Raw genomic sequence first — 20,339 nt, forward strand, 5'->3', positions numbered from 1 at the left:
GCCTTTGGCCCAGGGCGTGATCCTGGAGACCCGGGATCGAATCCCACATCGGGCTCCCGGTGCATGGAGCCTGCTTCTCCCCCTGCCTGTGTCTCTGCCTCTCTCTCTCTCTCTCTCTCTCTCTCTCTCTCTCTGTGTGACTATCATAAATAAATAAATAAATAAATAAATAAATAAATAAATAAATAAATAAATAAATAAATAAAAGAAAACATTATGCTTAAATAAATAAAATCTTTAAAAAAAAAAAAAAGGCAGCCCTGGTGGCACAGTGGTTTAGCACCACCTTCAGCCCAGGGCCTGATCCCGGAGACCTGCGACTGAGTCCCACATCAGGCTCCCCGCATGGTGCCTGCTTCTCCCTCTGCCTGTCTCTGCCTCTCTCTGCCTCTCTCTCTCTCTCTCTGTGTGTGTGTGTGTCTCTATGAATAAATAAATAAAATCTTTAAAAAAAAAAAACATGCTAAATGAAAGAAGCCACATATTGTATGACTCCATTTATATGAAATATCCAGAAGAGGCAAACCAACAGATAATGAATGAAAGCAGTGGTTGCCAAGGAATGGCAAAGGGGGAAGGAGAGAACAGTAAGTGATTGCTGTAAGTATGAGTTCCTGGACGGGGAGCGGTGATTTAAAAATGGTCTGAAATTCAGGAGTGGTGATGGTTGCACAATTCTGTGAATTTATTAAAAACCACTGAATTGGGCAGTCCCAGTGGCCCAGAGGTTTAGCGCCGCCTTCGGTCTGGGGCCTGATCCTGGAGACCCAGGATCAAGTCCCACATCAGGCTCCCTGCATGGAGCCTACTTCTCCCTCTGCCTGTGTCTCTGCCTCTCTCTCTTTTCTTTCTCTCTCTCTCTCTGCCTCTCATGAATAAATAAAATCTTTAAAAAAAAAAAAAAAACCACTGAATTATACACTTTAAAAAGGGGTGAATTTTATTTACAGTTTGTATATCTCAATAAAGCCTCTTTTTAAAATTTATTTATTTGAGAAAGAGAGCAAGTGAGTGTGCACAGGTAAGGGAGGGGCAGAGGGGAAGGGAGAAGCAGACTCTCCACTGAGCAGGGAGCCTGATATGGGGCTCAATCCCAGGACCCTGAGATCATGACCCAAGCCAAAGTGAGATGCTTAACTGACTGAGCCACTCAGGGACCCCCTCAATAAAGCTATTTTTAAGATGGAATTATTAGGGCAGCCCGGGTGGCTCAGCGGTTTAGCGCCGCCTTCGGCCCAGGGCCTGATCCTGGAGATCTGGGATCCAGTCCCACGTCAGGCTCCCTGCATGGAGCCTGCTTCTCCCTCAGCCTGTGTCTCTGCCCCTCTCTCTCTTTCTCTCATGAATAAATAAATAAAATATTTAAAAGAAAAAAGGAATTTATAAAAATATAAAATGGAATTATTAAATACTGCTGGAGAATTATTTAACTATTTAGCTTTGGTTTTTTGTTTTTGTTTTTGTTTTTTTTTAATAGCTCCATGCCCAATGTGCAACTCAACTCAGACCCTGAACTCACAAACCTAAAATCAAGACCTGAGCTGAGGGACGCCTCTGTGACTCAGTGGTTGGGCTGAGCGGCTCCCTTTGCTCTGGTCATGATCCCAGGATCCAAGATTGAGTCCCACATCCGGCTCCTGCAAAGAGCCTGCTTCTCCCCCTATGTCTCTCTCTCTCTCTCTCTCTCTCTCTCTCTCCTGCAAAGAGCCTGCTTCTCCCTCTATGTCTCTCTCTCTCTCTCTCTCTCTGTGTCTCTCATGAATAAACAAATCTTTTTAAAAAATAAAATAAATAAATTTTTTAAAAATTTATCTGAGCTGAAATCAAGAGTCAGACACTTTACTGACTCAGCCACCCAAATGCTACTCAGCAATTCTGATGTCTAAAAATGTTAGCTATGGGATCCCTGGGTGGCGCAGCGGTTTAGTGCCTGCCTTTGGCCCAGGGCGCGATCCTGGAGACCGGGGATCGAATCCCACGTCCGGCTCCCGGTGCGTGGAGCCTGCTTCTCCCTCTGCCTATGTCTCTGCCTCTCTCTCTCTCTGTGTGTGACTATCGTAAATAAATAAAAATTAAAAAAATAAAATAAAAAAGTTAGCTATTACTGTTACCACTTTTAAAAATTTTTCAGCAGTCAAGGTACAATATTTGAGTAATATAACTTAGGATCTAGAAAAACATGAAATAATTTGATATATATCAATAAACAAAATGTAATTGCATTTAGTTATATGCATTTTCATTCTTTTGTATGATCTGACTTTCCATCTTTTTTTTTTTTTTTTTTTTTTAAAGTACAGGGCTTGAATTCACGATCCTGAGATCAAGACCTGAGCTGAAATCAAGAGCGAGACCCTTAACAAACTGAGCTACCCAGGCATCCCATTTTATTTCCCAACTATTAAAGTGCATTTTGCAGGGATGCCTGGCTGGCTCAGTCGGTGGAGTGTGCAACTTTTGATCTCAAGGTTGTGAGTTCAAGTTCCATGCTGGGTACAGAGATTACTTAAAAAAATAAAATCTTAGGGATGCCTGGGTAGCTCAGCTGGTTAAGTGTCTGCCTTTGGCCAGGTTCATGATTCTAGCATCCTGGATCGAGCACCGAGTTGGGTTTCCTGCTCTGTGGACAGCCTGTTTTTCCCTCTCCCTCTGCTGCTCCCCCTGCTTGTATGTGAGCACTCTCTCTCTTTCAAATAAATAAAATCTTTAAAATAAAATAAAATCTTAAAGTGCATTTTACAAGTTTAAGTTTGTTTTAAGAAATATCTCCTGCCTCCTGAAGCTTCTCATTTTAAAGAACTGAAAGCATGAAAAAATTAGAATGAGGGTCAGTGCTAAACTAGTGCTCAATTATGAAAGTTAGGCTATGACAACTATAAGCAAGGATTCAACGAGAGAAAAAATAAAAATAAAAAAATAAAAAAACAAGGAAAGCAACCGTACTCTGGGAATACTTCTGGGAAGATGACTCCTGGGAAGTGGAAATCCTAAGGAACAAGAAGGGAGGAATCTATTCAATGCAAAGACAGCATCTACTAGGATTGGCTCCTGTCCGTGTCACCCAAATTATCGGTCCCCCACCACAACCACCACCTTCTCATTCCCTACACACCTCCTGCAGTCAAAGAACACAGGAAAGGAGAATCTAACAGAAAAGATCAGAGTTCTTAGTTTCAACTTCCTCAGTGGTGCTGTGCATACACATTTCAATATAGCTCCAAATATATGCCAGAGAAGATGAACATGAACTGTACACAAGACTATTCATTACTGCATACCTCAGGCATACCTCAGATTTATCTCTTTACCCCTCACAGATCATGAGGCACAACTTTTTTTTTTTTTTTAAGATTTTATTTATTGGGGCACCTGGGTGGCTTAGTGGTTGAGCATCTCCCTTCGGCTCAGGGCATGATCCTGGAATCCAGGATCGAGTCCCGTATCAGGCTCCCTGTATGGAGCCTGCTTCTCCCTCTGCCTATGTCTCTGCCTCTGTCTCTCTCACATAAATAAATAAGTATATATTAATAAATAAATAAATATTTTATTTACTTACTTTAGACAGAGAGAGATTGTGAAAAAGAGCACCAGCAGGGGAGAGGGAGAAACAGACTGCCCACTGAACAAGAAGCCTCAATCCCAGGACCCTGGGATCATAACCTGAGCTAAAGGCAGATACTTAACCAACTGAGCCCACCCAGGTGCTTTCTTCCAATTCTCATGTTTAACCTCTTCAGATACATATACCTAAGCATTCATCTCTCCATCTACACTTCTGATGTTGTCAAGGTCTCAGGTACCTGAAATACCTGCGGAAGTTGATCTTGCATTCAGTGCTTCAAAACCCATCCAGGTGCCCACTAGCTATCTCATCTTCTTCCAATCCATAATGCAGTACAGAAGCTATGCTAAACTTGTTAACATCACACTGAAATTATATTCCACTTGTTTCTGGATCTTCTGATTGATCACCAATACTCACAAATGATATAGGTTTGAAATAGATGGGGGAGGGAGGGCTTCAGAAAACACCTCCTCCAGTCATCCTCTCAATTTGGGGGAAATGGCAAGCTGGCTGCACTGATGGCTTAACAGCATCTCCATGATTTGATTTGGTTTTGTTTCATTCTCCAGCATGCTGCCAATGGGAATATAGCATATCCCTTGGGTGTCCCAGGAGTGAAAAACGAGGATCACTGATTGAGCCCAATATTTACCCTACAGATGAGAAGCGGAAAGTAATAGCCTGATTCTCTAGATACTGCCCAACTACAGACTTTTATAGCTTATTTCTTAGTCACATATTCAGGCTCTTGCTAAGCCAGGAAACTTAAGATTGCCCACACTTTAAAACTCCACACTAAGTGTACATATAACTTTAAAAAAAAAATCAGGGGCACCTGGGTGGCTCAGTGGTTGAGTGTCTGCCTTTGGCTCAGGTTGTGATCCTTTTTTTTTTTTAATCAAAATCAATTTATTTTTAATATTTTAAAGAATTTAATCATCTTGATCTCCTCTGAACACCTGTAGAGTCCTATTCCTTCCCATAATATAGTTTTGCTGTATTATATAATTGCCCATGTACATGTCCAGGGCTTCGAGGGACAATTAGCTCTGTAAGGTCAGAGGCAATAGTTATCTTACTAGCTCCTATGTCCAGCTTCAGGAAGTATGCAATGAATATATGCTGAATGAACGAATGCATCGGGCTCCTCACAGGGAGCCTGCTTCTCCCTCTGCCTATGTCTCTGCCTCTCTCTGTGTCTCTCTCATGAATAAACAAACAAAATCTTTTTTATAATAAATAAATAAATAAATATCAGTGCCTCAAGCTCATACTGCTCCCCTTGATCTATCCATCCTCACCTTGCCCATGGCCATCAAAGAAGCATATACCCACACCAACTCCCCTTCTACTCCCCCATTGCCCATCTCTAACTCTACTGCACTTTGTCCTTCACTTGGAGCAATCAGGCATCACACAAATACCAAAAAGACATTTGGTTGACATTGGAGGGAATAAATACTACCAAACCAGTAACAAATTCAGGGGCGCCTGGGTGGCTCAGTGGTTGAGCGTCCACCTTTGGCTCAGCTTGTGAGCCCGGGGTCCTGAGATCAAGTCCCACATCAGACTTCCCGAAGGAAGCCTACTTCTCCCTCTGCCTGTGTCTCTGCCTCTCTTTCTCTGTCTCTCATGAATAAATGAATAAAATCTTTAGAAAAAAATTCTGCTTCAGATAAATCGAGAGTTCATTCATGGCATCTATGCCACTGTTCTCCTCTGTCAGAATCCTTACAGGACATAAATCACTAACTCTCCCAGGAAAACATCAGGACTTTAGCTTTCTTTTTTTTTTTTTTTTTTTAATTTTTTTTTTTTTAATTTATGATAGTCACACACACACACACACACACACAGAGAGAGAGACAGAGAGAGAGAGGCAGAGGGAGAAGCAGGCTCCATGTACCGGGAGCCCGATGTGGGACTCGATCCCGGGTCTCCAGGATCGCGCCCTGGGCCAAAGGCAGGCGCCAAACCGCTGCGCCACCCAGGGATCCCAGGACTTTAGCTTTCTGAAGTCATCAGAGGTTCCAAATTTCAAAATTTCAGCTAAGTTAAAAAAAAATTCAGCTAAGTATAATATATACCTCAGAAGTCCCACACAAGTTAAATGCAAAAACTATTCAGTTTGAAATATGATTTAATTTTTTTAATTTAGCAAGTGCTTGACTTCAAATGTGCTGTCACAACACCAAATGCTTATTCGAAACAGATTTTCTATGTGATCTTTCACAATGTATTGACAATGTGTATCATAAAAACAGGGCCTCTGGGTGGCTCCATCAGTTAAGTGTGGACTCTTGGTTTTAGCTCAGGTCATGATCTCCGGGTCTTGAGACCCAGTCCTGTGTCAGGCTCCACACTTAGTGTGGAATCTGCTTGAGATTGTCTCCCTCTGCCTCTGACCCTCCCCCCACTCACGCCCACACCCACTCTCTCAAATAAGTAAAACCTAAAAAATATGTCATATGACCTATATGCTGAAGTAACTCTAAGTTAAACAATAAAAATTAAAAAAAGCCTTTTTCAGCCAAATGCCACTAGCTGAAGCAAAACTAGATGATTTCAATTTTGTATTAACTGTCATTTCTATTGTCCTGTGACTACATTATGAACCCATTTAAATTTTTTCTCCGTAAAAGGAAAACATTTAATCTCCAATGAAAATACTTTTTAGGGATCCCTGGGTGGCGCAGCGGTTTGGCGCCTGCCTTTGGCCCAGGGCGCGATCCTGGAGACCCGGGATCGGATCCCACGTCGGGCTCCCGGTGCATGGAGCCTGCTTTTCCCTCTGCCTGTGTCTCTGCCTCTCTCTCTCTCTCTCTGTGACTATCATAAATAAATAAAAATTAAAAAAAAAAAAAAAGAAAATACTTTTTAAAATCTATGATTTTAGGGGTACCCAGCTGGCTTGAGGAGCATGTGACTCGTGATCCCAGGGTTATGAGTTTGAGCCCCATGATGCATATAAAGATTACTAAAAACATAAACTTTATGTGGCTCAGCAGTTGAGCATCTGCCTTCAGTTCAGGGCATGATCCTGGAGCCCCGGAATCGAATCCCCACATGGAGCCTGCTTCTCTCTCTGCCTATGTCTCTGCCTCTCTCTCTGTGTGTGTCTCTCATGAATAAATAAATAAAATCTTTAAAATAAATAAATAAACTTTTAAAAAATCTATGATTTTAGAGAAGTAAGCTCATGATATTAAGCAACATCTCTGCATCACGAAGTCCTATTACCTACGAACCACTCAAGAGATGAACAGACTAACGAATAATTTCTTTTTTCAAATAATTTCTTATGGTAGGAATTTAATATATCAGTACTTAAACCAATGTTCTAGTCTACAAAAATTAATCGAATTGTTCTAAATTGCCAATAAAGTAAAATCCTTTTTTAGCCTTGACAGTACAGGATTCAAATCTACCAATCACATTTCTTTCTGTGCTCCCGGGTTATCAGTCCCAGAACGGTTTTTCTTCCCAAACATACAGACATATACACATTTACCTGACAGCCATCTCCCCAGCCTTTATTGTAAGTACAGACAATAAAACCAATGAAACTGGTACTTGGCCTCAACAGCTCACTGTCATGCATTGTTGTTACTCATCCTAGCAAGTGGACATATTCTCAAAGTTTAGAACACAAAATGCATGATCCCTTTTACCATGATCTTGAGGAATAATGTGTTTCATAAAGTAAAACACCCAACAAGTTAACACCACATCCAATAAAGAGGGGAAAATGCCTGGCAAGTCATATGAAAGAACAGCTCAAAACACACTAACTCTGCTACTGAAAACACTCGTCAAACCAGCAAAATCTAATTAAGATCAATTTTTAGTTTCCCAAAGCCAAAATATTTAGGAGCTATGGCACCCACTGGGGAATTATCAAAACTTCATCTATTACAAGCTCTCACCCAACAATCATCTATCTGACCAATCTTTGATGAGCAGCTGCTAGGTGCAAGACACTGTACTAGGAAGTGCAGGGGATGTAAGATTAACACAAGGATATATAATCCTTAAATTCAAGTATACACAAAGTAGTCTACAAGTACCACTAATAACAAAACGTCATGAAAGTACGTAAATATACAAGCGTGTTGTAAAAAACCTAAACACAAATTGTAATTTAAGTCAGCATATACACAGTATTATTTATTCACTAGTCACTCAAAGAGGTTAAAGTTAGCTGAACTGACCTGCCAAACTGCCTCAGCTCTGTCCAGCCCAAAAAACTTCACTATCCTCAGATAGCGTAATTCAGTCTCTAAGGGTCTTTCAATTCTGGGTAGCAAGAACCACGTGTGATTTCTTAAGTTAAAAACTATCACTATAAAAGTCGGCAAGAAATGGAAAGTGGCGTGCAGTTCCTTCCACACACAAGACATAAATACTTGACACTTGATTCATTCCCTTCGCTCTCCTGCCAGCCTCCCTTCCTCCCCACCACGGGGCAATGGCAGGCAGATATCCTGTCAGGCAAAAAAGAAAATTACCTTTTGCATTTGCTGTTAGGACAATGTAAGTGAGACTTCGGCCGGCTTAATACACTTCTCCATAAACAGTTAAGCATTTATAAAAAATGGAAACATTTAAATTTAACCTTTTCTACTACCCTAGTCTCTATTAAAAACAAGTGACACACCTTAACTACTTTTTTAAGATCCTATTTCCTCATAAACTTCACTTTATAAATGCTCTTAAAACTGAAATCTAATTTAGTTAATCCAGATTAACAAAAATATAAAGGAAAAATCTTGTAGGTTATTGCTACAAGTTACTTTTTCCCACAATTTAGTAATCCGCAACTACGTATTTAATACAAAGCAGCAATTGTATATTAAAAAAAAAAGAAAAGAAAAATATTGCATCTCGGCACCAGCCTAGAGAAACTTTCTGTGAGAAAACAGGAGAGAAGTCACCCTGGAGAAATTCATTACAGATCCAGAGAAGACTTTTATGCTTAGAAACAGAATGAAGAAAAAAAAAAAGTCATTCTGTAATAAATACCTGTGTATTTCTGCCGTGTGACTAAGAAATTGGTCCAAAAGTTCACTTTCAGCAATTCTGTCTGCACGATCAACTATACATCTTCTGCAACAGGTGACACGAAACTGTATTTCTCAGGCGAAGCCAAAGGGCCGAATTAGTTAAGACGCATGTGGCTGCGGTTTCTTACTTTTTTTTTTTTTTGTATTATACCCAAATGATTTGGAATCCAATGAATTGCCAAATTTGTTTTGTTTTGGTTTCCTACTTTGCTTTCTTTTTTTTTTTTTTTTTTTTAAATCAGCCATTTACCAGCAACTGTTGCACGAGCCCATTAGCCCTCAGGAATAAAAACAAACACGCAGGGACCAGATAAGGCTCCCCTACTAACCCAACTGATCCATTTCCTTAACACAATTTTAAAAACCACACTGCGAGGGGTGTGAAGAGCAGGATGTTTTTGCGTGTGTCTGTATGCCACAATCTGTCTAAAATCCTCAATTCCCTCTTAAGGAACAGATATATAATAAAAAAAAAAAAATCTAAAAGAAACCGCATTAGAAATGCAAAGAGGTCTGCAAAACAAGAGGCTTCTTTCATTCCAAAAACCAAACCAAAACAAGGGGAGAAAAACGAATGCAATGGATATGCGTGTGCCAAAGTTTCAATCCTGCCCGGTGGAGACACTGCACTGGCACAAATTCTGAAGAGGAAAAAGAGGGGGTTGTGGGGGGTGGGGGGGGGGGAGAGAGAAAGAGAGAGCGAGTGTGTGGCCTGCAAACTGCAACAATGCAATCTCCATTTTGAACAATGCGCCTCTTTCCTCTTGTAAATCTAGTTTTTTGCCACTTGATGTGCCGTCGCGTTTCCCCTCGGTTTGGGGGGCGGGGGTGGGGGGAGGGGGGGTGGAGGGGGGAGACCAGAGAGGGAGCGAGCCAGGGGGGAGGGCACAGGAGGTGGGGAAGGAGTCTGCAGCAACTGGGCTGGGTGGGTACCTGGAGTGCTGCTGTAGGTGCTATGGCTCCTGAAGCTGCTTTCCGTGCAGTAACTGGCGTCGTCGTCGTCGTCTTCCATCTCCTCCGGATAATCGGAATCATCGTCGTCCTCCTCCATCTCATCCTCCTCGTCGTCCTCGGAATCTTGGGTCTCCTCGGCGTCGCCGTCCTCCTCCTCCTCCTCCTCCTCCTCCTCGGAGACCATGTCCTCCTCCTCCTCCTCCTCCTCCTCGCTCTCGTGGTCATCGTACACCACTTTGTTGACGGCCCTCCGGGCCGGGGTGGTCCGGGCCAGGTGGCCGCCGCCGCCCCCGCCCCCCGTCCTGCCGCCCCCGCCTCCTCGCCCCCCCCGGCCCGGGGCGCTGGTGCTGGGGGGGGCCGGCGGCGGCGGCGGCGGCGGCGGCGGCTTCCTCCGGCTGCTGCTGCCCCCCCTGGGCGAGCTCAGCCGCGTCTTGGGCGCCACCTCAGCCTGGGCGGCGGCCCACCTGCCCCGGCTGCTGCCGCGGTGCCGCGAGCGGAGCCCCCCGATGGGTCCGGACGTGGGCGGAGGAGGCGGCGGCGGCGGCGGCGGCGGCGGCGGGGCCGGGGTGCAGCGCTCCGCAGCGGGAGCCGCGGGCTGCTTGGGCGGCCTGCCCCGCCGGCCCCTCATGTCGGAGCCGAGGCGGGGGGAGAAGGGAAAGCGGAGGGGGGAGGGGCGGGCGGCGGGGTGGCGGTGGGGGGCGCCGGGGCCGGGTGGGGAGGCCCGCGGGGCCGGGCGGGAGGGGCCCGGCCGGCGGAAGCGGGTGGAGGGAGAAGGCTCAATCCGAATTGCTGGGGCCCCACTCCGGATCGCCTTCAGCCGCCATCTTGTTTCTTCCCTCTCGCTCGGTGACTGGGGGAACCGACAGCGGCCGCAGGCCCGGAGCGCGGTCACGTGAGCTGCGCCGCCGACGAGCCTGGGACGGAGCGAGGCCGCGCGGCGGCCGCTAGGGGGAGCGCGGGAGCGCCGGGTCGGGGGCGGGGAGCGCCGGGCGCCGCGGCGCGGCTCGGCTGCACGGCGCACGGAGGCGGCGCGGGGGAGAGGGGCGCTCGGCTCGGGCAGGGCCCCTGGGACACAGGTGGGGGGCGGGGGGATGGGAAACAGCTGCCTCCGCAGAGCCCCCCCCGCCCCGCTGGAGCCCGGACGAGGCCGACCCTCCCTCCCTCCCTCCCTGCCGCGCGGCTCCTCTTGCCCGGCTCCGGGAGGAGGGCAGGACCGGCCCCCTGCCCGGCCCCCTCCCGCCCGCTGGGGGCAAAACTGATGCTGCGGGAGCCCGAGGATGTCGCGGAGGGAAGTCAACTCGGGCCGCGGAGGCGACCCCCGGCCACGTGAAGCCCCGAGGGCTCCGTGCTCCAGAGTCCCAAAGCCGATCCCAATGACAACTGCTCGGAAGCTGTGCCAGGAACCACGCCCTGAGCTGCCAGACCCCGAGGGAAAGTCACTCTGATAAGATCTGCACCCGGAAAGCCTCAGACACCCTGCAGGACGCCCCCGCACCTGCATCCCAGGCTTCCCCACCTTTCCCGGGGTCCCACTCCACCCCGTTCCGCAAGAACTTTCCCGATGTCCCATAAGCAGTAGAAAGGATAACTTTCTACCACCTTAAAAAAAAAAAAAAGATCTACTTAGAAATGTTGTTTGCCTCTCGGTCGCCCCATTGGTAAATAATTTTCATGTCTTTACCTGGCGAAGTCACCAGGTCTCGGTTCAGCCCAGGGAACGAATCGTGATGATGAAAGGTCAGGCGCGGCCGGACCAAATCCGGTATTCAGCTCACAGGTCTCATGGACTTACTAGTAATACGCGTCGAATATATGACGACCAATAAAGCGATTTAGAAAAAAAGACAGTCAGCAGGATTCTGTCCACCAAGTGGCTCGTTACAATCTAGTTCGAAGGATAGAACACAAGTGAGACGGAAAAAAATGAAAATACAAGCGCTAATTGCCAGGTAAACGCAGTGTAATTCGATTGCATCAAGAGTGGCAAATTTACAAGCCTTTGAGGACCATGTAAGTAAGGAAAGTAAATAAAGTGGTCAAGGTGAAGGGCCTGTGTTTTGCTTAGGAAGGGCAGCCACCGGGAATACGGGTGTAAAATCACCATGTCTTCAAATCCTTCAAGAGAAGGTGGGAATGTGCATTTCATATGAAATCTCTTGGTTTTTATATAGCGACCGTGTCGGTTTAAAAACAAAACAAAACAAAAATAAAAACAAAACAAACAAAACTTCATACTGGCCAAAGTAAATGCAGTTCTGATACAGCTCAGAGTCTACAAGTTTGCAGCCTGTGTCCTGCACTGTCTATAGCCCAGCATCCCAGGGGCCTAGCTGGCTCAGTTGGTACAGCCTGTGACTCCTGGTCTCTGAGTTGTGAGTTCAAGCCCCATGTTGGGTATAGAGAGTGCTTAAAAACAAAATTATTTTTTATTTATTTATTTTTTTTTTGGATTTTATTTATTTATCCATGAGAGACACAGAGAGAGAGAGAAGCAGAGACACAGGCAGAGGGAGAAGCAGGCTCCATGCAGGGAGCCGGATGTGGGACTTGATCCTGGGACTCCAGGATAACGCCCTAGGCCAAACGACGGCAGGCGCTAAACTGCTGAGCCACTCAGGGATCTCCAAAAGAAAATCTTTTTTTAAAAAATTTTCGGGCAGCCCTGGTGGCTCAGCGGTTTAGCGCTGCCTTCAGCCCAGGGCCTGATGCTGGAGACCCCGGATCAAGTCCCCTGTCGAGTTCCCAGCATGGAGCCTGCTTCTCCCTCTGTCTGTGTCTCTGCCTCTCTCTCTCTCTCTCTCTCTCTCTCTGTCTCTTATGAATAAATAAATAAAATCTTTAATAAATAAATAAAAAGTTTTAAAAAATAAAAGCACAGAGTTCTATATACCATAGGGAATACAAAGATACTAGTGACAGCCTTTGGAGTTTGCAAGCTAGTAGTGGAGGAAGACATTTTACAAAAAAAACTAAAAGAAAAGAAATTACAATGGATGGCACAAAGGGAGATTTTTGTTTGTATGTATGTAAACTCTTACCAACTGAGCCAGCCAGGCACCCAAGAGTGATAATTTTGTATTACTTGGGGTTTTTTAGTTGCAAGCAACAGAAACTAACTGGCTCATTTAAACAGGAAAGAAACTCATGAGAAAGATACAGACGCCTCCAGAATTGCTGGGTCCGAGTATAAATAAAATACAAGCTCTCAAACTGTTGTCTTCCAGCTGGCTCAGTAGCTGTGTTATATAAGCATTCCTGCTCTCAGCTATTGGGGTCCACAGTAGGGCTAGCAAATCTGGACAGCCAGTTCCTCTACTCCTTTCACTGTAAAGTTAGTTCCTTATTCAGATGCTGTCATGGACCTAATGTTTGCATACCCACAAAATTCATGTTTTTTTTCTTAAGATTTTATTTGTTGAAAAGATAGAGGGACGCCCTGGTGGCTCAGCGGTGTGGCACCTGCCTTTGGCCCAGGGCATGATCCTGGAGTCCTTAGATTGAGTCCCACATCGGGCTCCCTGCATAGAGCCTGCTTCTCCCTCTGCCTGTGTGTCTGCCTCTCTGTGTGTGTGTCTCATGAATAAATAAATAAAACCTTAAAAAAAAAAAAAAAGATACTGTGGTGGCTGGAGCACTTGGGTGTCTCAGATGGTTGGGCATCTACCTTCAGCTCAGGTCATGATCCAGGAGTCCAGGGGGTTAAGCTCCCTGCTCAGTGGGGAGTCTGCATCTCCCTCTGCCTCTGCCCCTTCCCCTGCTCATCTTCTCTCTCTTTCAAATGAATAAATAAAATCTTAAAAAAAAAAATACTGTGATGGCAAATAAGGTCTTCATTAAATCCATGTAGGAGGATGGTGATGGTAAAAGCATCACTGGTGAGAAAAGCAAATCTTTTTGTAAATAAATTACAAATTTATTTTGGATTCTGATATCCAAACTCAATATTAAAAAAAAAAATTTTTTTTAACTCAATATTAACCTATACCCAAAGAGATGGACTCACTGCACCCGCCATGATAGAAAGAATCCATTATAATTGTTTGAAAAATCGGCACTCAGCAATAGCAATAGCCTCGTCAACCTCTCCAAGGAGAAGCCCATCCTGAGCTTATGATCCCAATAAACAGACCTACATCCACATAGTAAGTCTTCTCGTTCAGTAATTTAAAGCTTCTTTAGCAGTGGGGGCATTTTGATAAGTAGTCATAGAGGATGCAAATACTCTTACTTTCTCAATCTGCTCCAAGAGGTTCATCTATGTCCTCTCTCCCAAACCTTGTCACCAAATAAAGTCCCTGACAACTTGGCCCATGAATTGGTATGGAGTCTTTCTCAAGGCAAAGAGAACCATAAGAATACAACTCAAAATTCTACCCACTGGGAAATTTCCTCTTGCCATTGTCCTTTCAAGACCATTTTCTTCCCTCCTTCCTTCTTTCCTTCCTTCCTTTCTTTCTTTCTTCTTTCTTTTCTTTCTTTCTTTCTTTCTTTCTTTCTTTCTTTCTTTCTTTCTTTCTTTCTTTCTCTTTCTTTCAATTTGAGAGAGAAAAACCACAAGCTGAAGGAAGAAGCAGAAGGAGAAGGAGAAGAGCAGGCTGTAGGAGCAGGCTGCCTACAGAGCAGGGAGTCCAATGCGGGGCTCCATCCCAGGACCCTGAGATCATGACTTAACCTACTAGGTTAATCTACTAGGCCACCCAGTCACCCTGTTTTAAGGCCATTGCATTTAAGTGCAACTATAACAGCCACTCCCAGCCAATACCATTTGTAAAGGTAAAATGTCCTCCTTAGCCACCTGGGTCACGAAGATTTCCATAAGGCCATGGTCATGAATTGAGGGAAGGATGGTAGTAAAATTCGGGTAAACATACTGGGAGCTGCATGACTGTGCCTTCTCCAAGAAATGCTCAAGCCTGCTTTTATATATTCCACGTCCTCTTGAGGAACAGCACATTACTAGGCACCTTATGGCCAGGTGGGACAGATATTCAGTTATGATAAGCCACAGAGGTTACCTGGTACTCCAAGGCCAGGCTGTCAATCTTGCCAGGACTGAGGAGAAATTGAAGAACAGTTTCTGAAAAGGAGAATAGTTGTTAGCCAAAGAGAGCAAAGCTTTGCTCCAAAACCACAAGCACAACATAGTGATGCTCTTTGGGGGGCTTGCCACAAATTCTGTAGAGCATCCCAGCATGTGGCTGTACACAGAGCACCAGGGGATCCGCTGGGTCATGAGGACCACTTAGCAGAAATCCTTACACTATAGCCTGGACCTGCTAAAGAACCTTCTCTTGCTCTGTGCTGTTACTCAATGTTAGCAAGCTTTCGGGTCATTTAGAAAACGCGTTAAAGCAGCATATATACAAGTGTGGTATATATTTGCATATATGTAGTCTTGTAAATCTAAGAGAGCTGCCAAGTATCCAGCACTGTTGGAAGAAAGCACCACACCCCACAGTCAAATTTCTCACATCCATTCCATGTTCTATGGCTACAGCCATTCACTTGTCTGAAGACTTGCCTTTGATTCCAGGTGACACGTATTTTGTTGAATTATTTTGCCACTAGTTGCTGTGGGGTGTTTAAATCTCAAACCTTAATATTAGATGCATTTTCTCTACCATCCACCTCTGAAGCCTATATGGTCACTGACCACCCCCACCCCATTTTCCTGAAAGTCTATGGCCTACAACTAGCCTGGTTCAGATTTATCAAGTTGGGTTCTTGGTTGTAAGCAACAGAAACCAACACTGTCTGCTTTAAGCTCATAGAGTCTTTGGGAGTGCCCAAGAACCAGCCTCTGATTCTGCAGCCAGGAAGTGCTACAAAATCAGGCTACTAAACCAGTGAAGACAGCACGGCTGTTGCTGCCTGGCACACGGCCCAGCTTGTCCTGGTAACACACCAACACTAGGCACTGGGCACTGCTCCATAGCACTGCTAGCTTCCAGCTCCAAGGCTGAGGTATATGTGCCTGAGTGCAGTCTCACCGCAGGGAAAGGCCAGGATGGGAGGACCTGGGTTTCACTCCACAATGTGGAGGAGTTCAACCTGGGAGAGGAGATAAATTGAGATATGACACACAGAAAGAGAAGTCAACAGGAGTTGACTTGGACTTGAGTGACTCAGAAAGTGATGGATCACAGGCCTGCAGTCAAGACTCAGAAAGTTGGCATAGGAGCTGGTTTAGGAAGGACGTGATCAGTGACTTTAGCTCACTCAACCCTGAAGGAACCCCAGTTTCCCTACAAATAAATGAAGGGGCTGGGTTAGATCTGTACTTTCCAACACTTTCAAATTATAGCATCTACTGGAAACTAAAGGGTAGAGGCACTGGGTGGCCCAGTCGCTTAAATGTCCAACTCTTCATTTTGACTCAGGTCATGATGTCAAGGTCATGAGATCCAGCCACATTGGGATCCTTGCTAACTGTGGAACTTGCTTAGGATTCTCTCTCTCCCTCTGCCCCTCCTCCCACCACTCACCTGTGCATGCATGCTTGCTCTCTGTCTCTCCGTCTCTGTCTCTCTCTCTCTCTCTAAAAAAAAAAAAAAAAAAAACCCTCCTGACTCTAAGATTGAAAAAAAAAAAATTAGCATGTTTAAGAAACAAAGAGGGGAGTCTGAGGGGTAAACTGAATGTGGTAAAAATATATTCTCTTCACAAAGATAATTATAATAAAAATTAAAATAAAACATATGGCATTAGAGAAGATATTAAGTAGTGAATTTGCAACACTTCCCCCAAAGCCCTATTTTATTAAATGAGAAACTTCAACTTGAATCTTAGTACCTAACTTTATATTCTCAGCTTTGTGTTTTAAATAGCTCATGCAATTCCTGATCCAGACTCTTTAACAGTGATCTCTTTAACTGACAAGAAACTGTTTGCAGCAGCAGGTGATAAAAAAAATTGAAAGGACTTTTATAACCACTGGAACATTTACAACAGTAGAAATTATTTTTAAGTTATATTTAAAGCTCTTCCTTTTCTTTCATTGACAAATGTGCTTATAAAATTTCTTGTGGATTTTAGATCCAATCAAACTTTTTTTTTAATTAATTAATTTATTTATTTATGATCGTCACACAGAGAGAGAGAGAGAGAGGCGCAGAGACACAGGCAGAGGGAGAAGCAGGCTCCATGCACCGGGAGCCCGACGTGGGATTCGATCCCAGGTCTCCAGGATGGCACCCTGGGCCAAAGGCAAGCGCTAAACCACTGTGCCACCCAGGGATCCCCGAATCAAACTTTTTCATAGCTAGTATTTCAAAATAACAATGAGGCTCTAATTTGCAGAACACACAGGCATTTTTAGAATGGTCACCTCACAGCTTGGACATTATTTGTGCCACACCAGTCACAGACAAAATTATACTTTTATATCAAAAGTATGCAAAGGGACAGTTTCTGAACTGCCTGCACCAGAACCTCCACCCCCCTACATCCTCACCACGCCCCCCAACACACACACACACACACTCACTCATACTTCCCTCTCCACTTGATTGCTCCTCTGGATCCTTGGGCACCTGAGATACAAACACCTCCACCATCTCTATGCAGGCAGTGATGTGCTCTGCATCTGACTGCCAATGGTGGTCTTTTATTCACTATCAGACCCCACTCCCTTAGGGCCATCAGAAGATGAGGCCATAGTGGACAGAGGTAAAAGATCCAGAGGTTCCTGCCACTCTGAGGGCTGGGAGGTTGTCTATCTCCACTTGTCCAGATCTCATTCACTGTGCACTAGTGTGTGCCATAGCTCCTTGGTTTGGCAGGTTGGATTAGGTCACCTCTGTGGTTTTTTCTAATGCTAATGTCTGTGATTATGATCCTGCCATGTTTCATCTTAGGCAGGCTGAATTTGGCTTGTGGGTGGGGAAATGAAGTGAAAATGTCCAGGAGATCATTTAAAATGTGGACTGAAGCTCAGGAGAAATTGATACTAGAGGAATAATTTGAGAACCAGCTTCTTTGAGACGAAAATGGTGGCCATGTGGATAAATTAAAATGTCATGGAAAGGGGGCATCTGGGTGGCACAGTTGGTTAAGCAGTAGGCTCTTGGTTTGGGCTCAGGTAATGATCTGAGGGTCCTGGGATTGAGCCCCACATCAGACTTCACACTCAGCTCAAAGACGGCTTCAGGATTCTCTCTCCCCCTCTGTCCCTACCCCAGCTCGCTTGTACATTCCCGCTCTCTCTCTCTCTCTCTAAAATAAAGAAGTCTAAAAAAAAAAATCACTGAAGAGAGCATAGAGAGAAAAGAGTACCTGACACAGAACTTGGAGAATCACTTACATTTCAGGAACTGAAAGAAAGGAAAAGAAGTGTAGAATGATCTGATGGTACTAACCCTGGTTCTTTCTGGTATAAGACACAGCCAAATGGAAACCAAGGAGTGACTGAGGAAACTGTGCCCCAAAGCTGCGAACCTCAAACCCTACTTTTCTTCCTATCTCTTTAGCCACTCCCCTCATTTCTTTCGTGGACTTGTGTACCTGCATCTATTGGCTCAAATCGCATTATTTTCAAGCTTTATCCTACTTAGAGATCTCCTGGATCCCTTAGTCACTACCATGACTTCAGTTGCCTCCATGAGTTCACGTTCTCAGACCAGCATCTCTTGTCCAGACCTGTGGTCGGATCACTTGCTTCTCAACCAAACTTTTGTTTTGTTTTGTAGGTTTTATTTATTTTTTTGAAGATTTATTTATTTATTTATTTATTTATTTATTTATTTATTTAAGAGAGAGAGAGAGAGGGAGTGAGAGAGCACGCACAAGCAGGGGGAGCAGCAGAGGGAGAAGCAGACTTCCTTCTGAGCAGGGAGCCTGATGTGATGTGATGCAGGACTTAATCCCAGGACCCTGGGATCATTACCTGAGTTGAAGGCAAACACTTAACCAACTGGGCCACCAAGGCATTCCATCAAGTAACCTTTTGATTAGTTGTCTTACTTCCCTGGGACCAGGGATAAAAGTCCCCTGAATTCAAACCTCAATATTCTGCTCACCCAGTTCTCTGTGCAATCCATCAGTCTTTATTTTGGGAGGGAATACAGCCTAGCTCCAGCTGAGAAAATAAATCCTATTTGGGGACCTAAAGACTTTGCAACTTTGGAAATCCCCTCTACAGTGAAGTAGAGTGGCTAATTTATCTCAATTTGCTAAGGATTTTCTCAGTTTGGGTACTAAAAGTCTGGCATCCTAGGAAATGTCTCAGGTCCAGGCAAACCAGGTGGTTGGTCATCCTATAGGGAGGTGTCCTTTGTGAGGTTGGCAAAGGCAAAGGCCTGGAAAAGAGTAGCTATGTCTATCAAGTACCTACATTTTGAATACTGAGGTGGTGGGACAAGGAGCAAATATGTTCTAGCTACTTCCTGAGGCCCCTAGGGCCTTTGCAGAGGTTTGCAGGAGCAGGTGGGGGCATTGGGGCAGAGAAATTTGAGTACAAGGTGAACATAGCCTCATTTAAACCCACAGGCTGGAGAGGCCCAGGGACTTTGGGGATGTATTTACATAGCCAAGACAACACCATATACACCATTTTGTCCAGTGCATTTGTATCTATGATTTTACAATACATTCTCACAATTTAATGGCTTGCAGAATGTTCCATCAAGAGGGTTTTGCTTGTTTCAAAATTTTTCCTATTATAAACAGCATTTCACAAACAACTTTGTGCTAAAAGCTTTTTTTTTTTTTTCTTTCTGTGTTTAAAATGTTTATTAGGGCAGCTGGCTGGCCGGCTCAGTCAATGGAGCATGCAACTCCTGATCTCGGGGTTATGAGTTTGAGCCCCATATTGGGGGTAGAGTTTACTTAAAAAACAAATTAGAATTTTTATCAACGGTAATTTAAACGTATCATTGATTAAGTATATACATTAGGAAATGTTATCTCATTTAATCCTCACAGCACTGCTCTGGACTAGGTATTATTTTCCCTAGGTAGAAATGAGATCTCAGGGGTTATAATATTTGCCAAGGTCACATAGCTAGTGCATGGAGCCAGAATTTGAAACCAGCAACACCATATGTTTTAAAATATGTTGATGGTTAATTTTGATTTGTTCAGAGCCCCATTGTCTCTTTCCTGCATTTGCTCTACTGAGCTCCCTTGAGCCTTACATATACATCTCTTTATTTTATCTATTTATTTTTTTGGGAGAGAAAGTGTGGATGGGGGGGGAGGGCAGAGGGAGAGGGAGAGAGAAAGTCTTAAGCAGGCTCCATGCTCATCATGGAGCCTGATGCAGGGCTCGATCCTATGACCCTGAGATTATCACCTGAGGTGAAATCAGGAGTTAGAGGCTTAACCGACTAAGCCACCCAGGCACCCTGCATCTCTTCATTTTTGATGATGTGTTGTGTAAGTGATCATGTGTGTCTCTCTTTTGCACTTTCTCCACTGTGTTGTATTTGCTTGTTCACACATCTGGTCACCCTGCAAGTGGAGAAAGGCCCTTGAGAGTAAAGCTGCATCTCCTTCATCCCCTTCCAGCATATCTAGCATGACGGAGGAGAGACACAAGACAGACTCATTATTGAATGTACAAAAAGAGACATCAGTTGGTAGCTTGAGAGGGAAGGGAAGGACTATTTCAGGGTTGAAGGGACTGGAACAGCTCAATGTGTGAGGGCTGTCTTGTATGTGCTCAGAGAAGGTGGTATCACTGGGGCAAAGGCCTCGAACCAGGCAGACAAGCTATCCTGGCCCGTGGGAATGGGGGAAGCAAATCTAGGGGGCTGGGA

At 44.7% G+C, this 20,339-nt stretch overlaps 1 protein-coding gene across 12 annotated transcripts in view; it reads right to left on the bottom strand.

Annotated features, from left to right (window-relative positions):
- The window catches only part of BPTF (bromodomain PHD finger transcription factor), a 159,086-nt gene extending 148,520 nt beyond the window's left edge, over positions 1-10,566 (bottom strand). For 7 of the 12 annotated variants that reach the window (XM_041724350.1, XM_041724349.1, XM_041724348.1 and 4 more), the window contains exon 1: positions 9,562-10,566. In XM_041724350.1, coding sequence (XP_041580284.1) covers positions 9,562-10,210 — 649 coding nt within the window. In that variant the 5' untranslated portion in view covers positions 10,211-10,566. The remainder of the gene's footprint in view (positions 1-9,561) is intronic. The other 5 variants (XM_041724354.1, XM_041724351.1, XM_041724346.1 and 2 more) reach the window with 2 other exon arrangements.
- Between the last annotated feature and the right edge of the window lie 9,773 nt (positions 10,567-20,339).

The sequence above is a fragment of the Vulpes lagopus genome, chromosome 12 (genome assembly GCF_018345385.1).
Source record: "Vulpes lagopus strain Blue_001 chromosome 12, ASM1834538v1, whole genome shotgun sequence".
Classification (NCBI taxonomy): Eukaryota; Metazoa; Chordata; class Mammalia; order Carnivora; family Canidae; genus Vulpes; species Vulpes lagopus.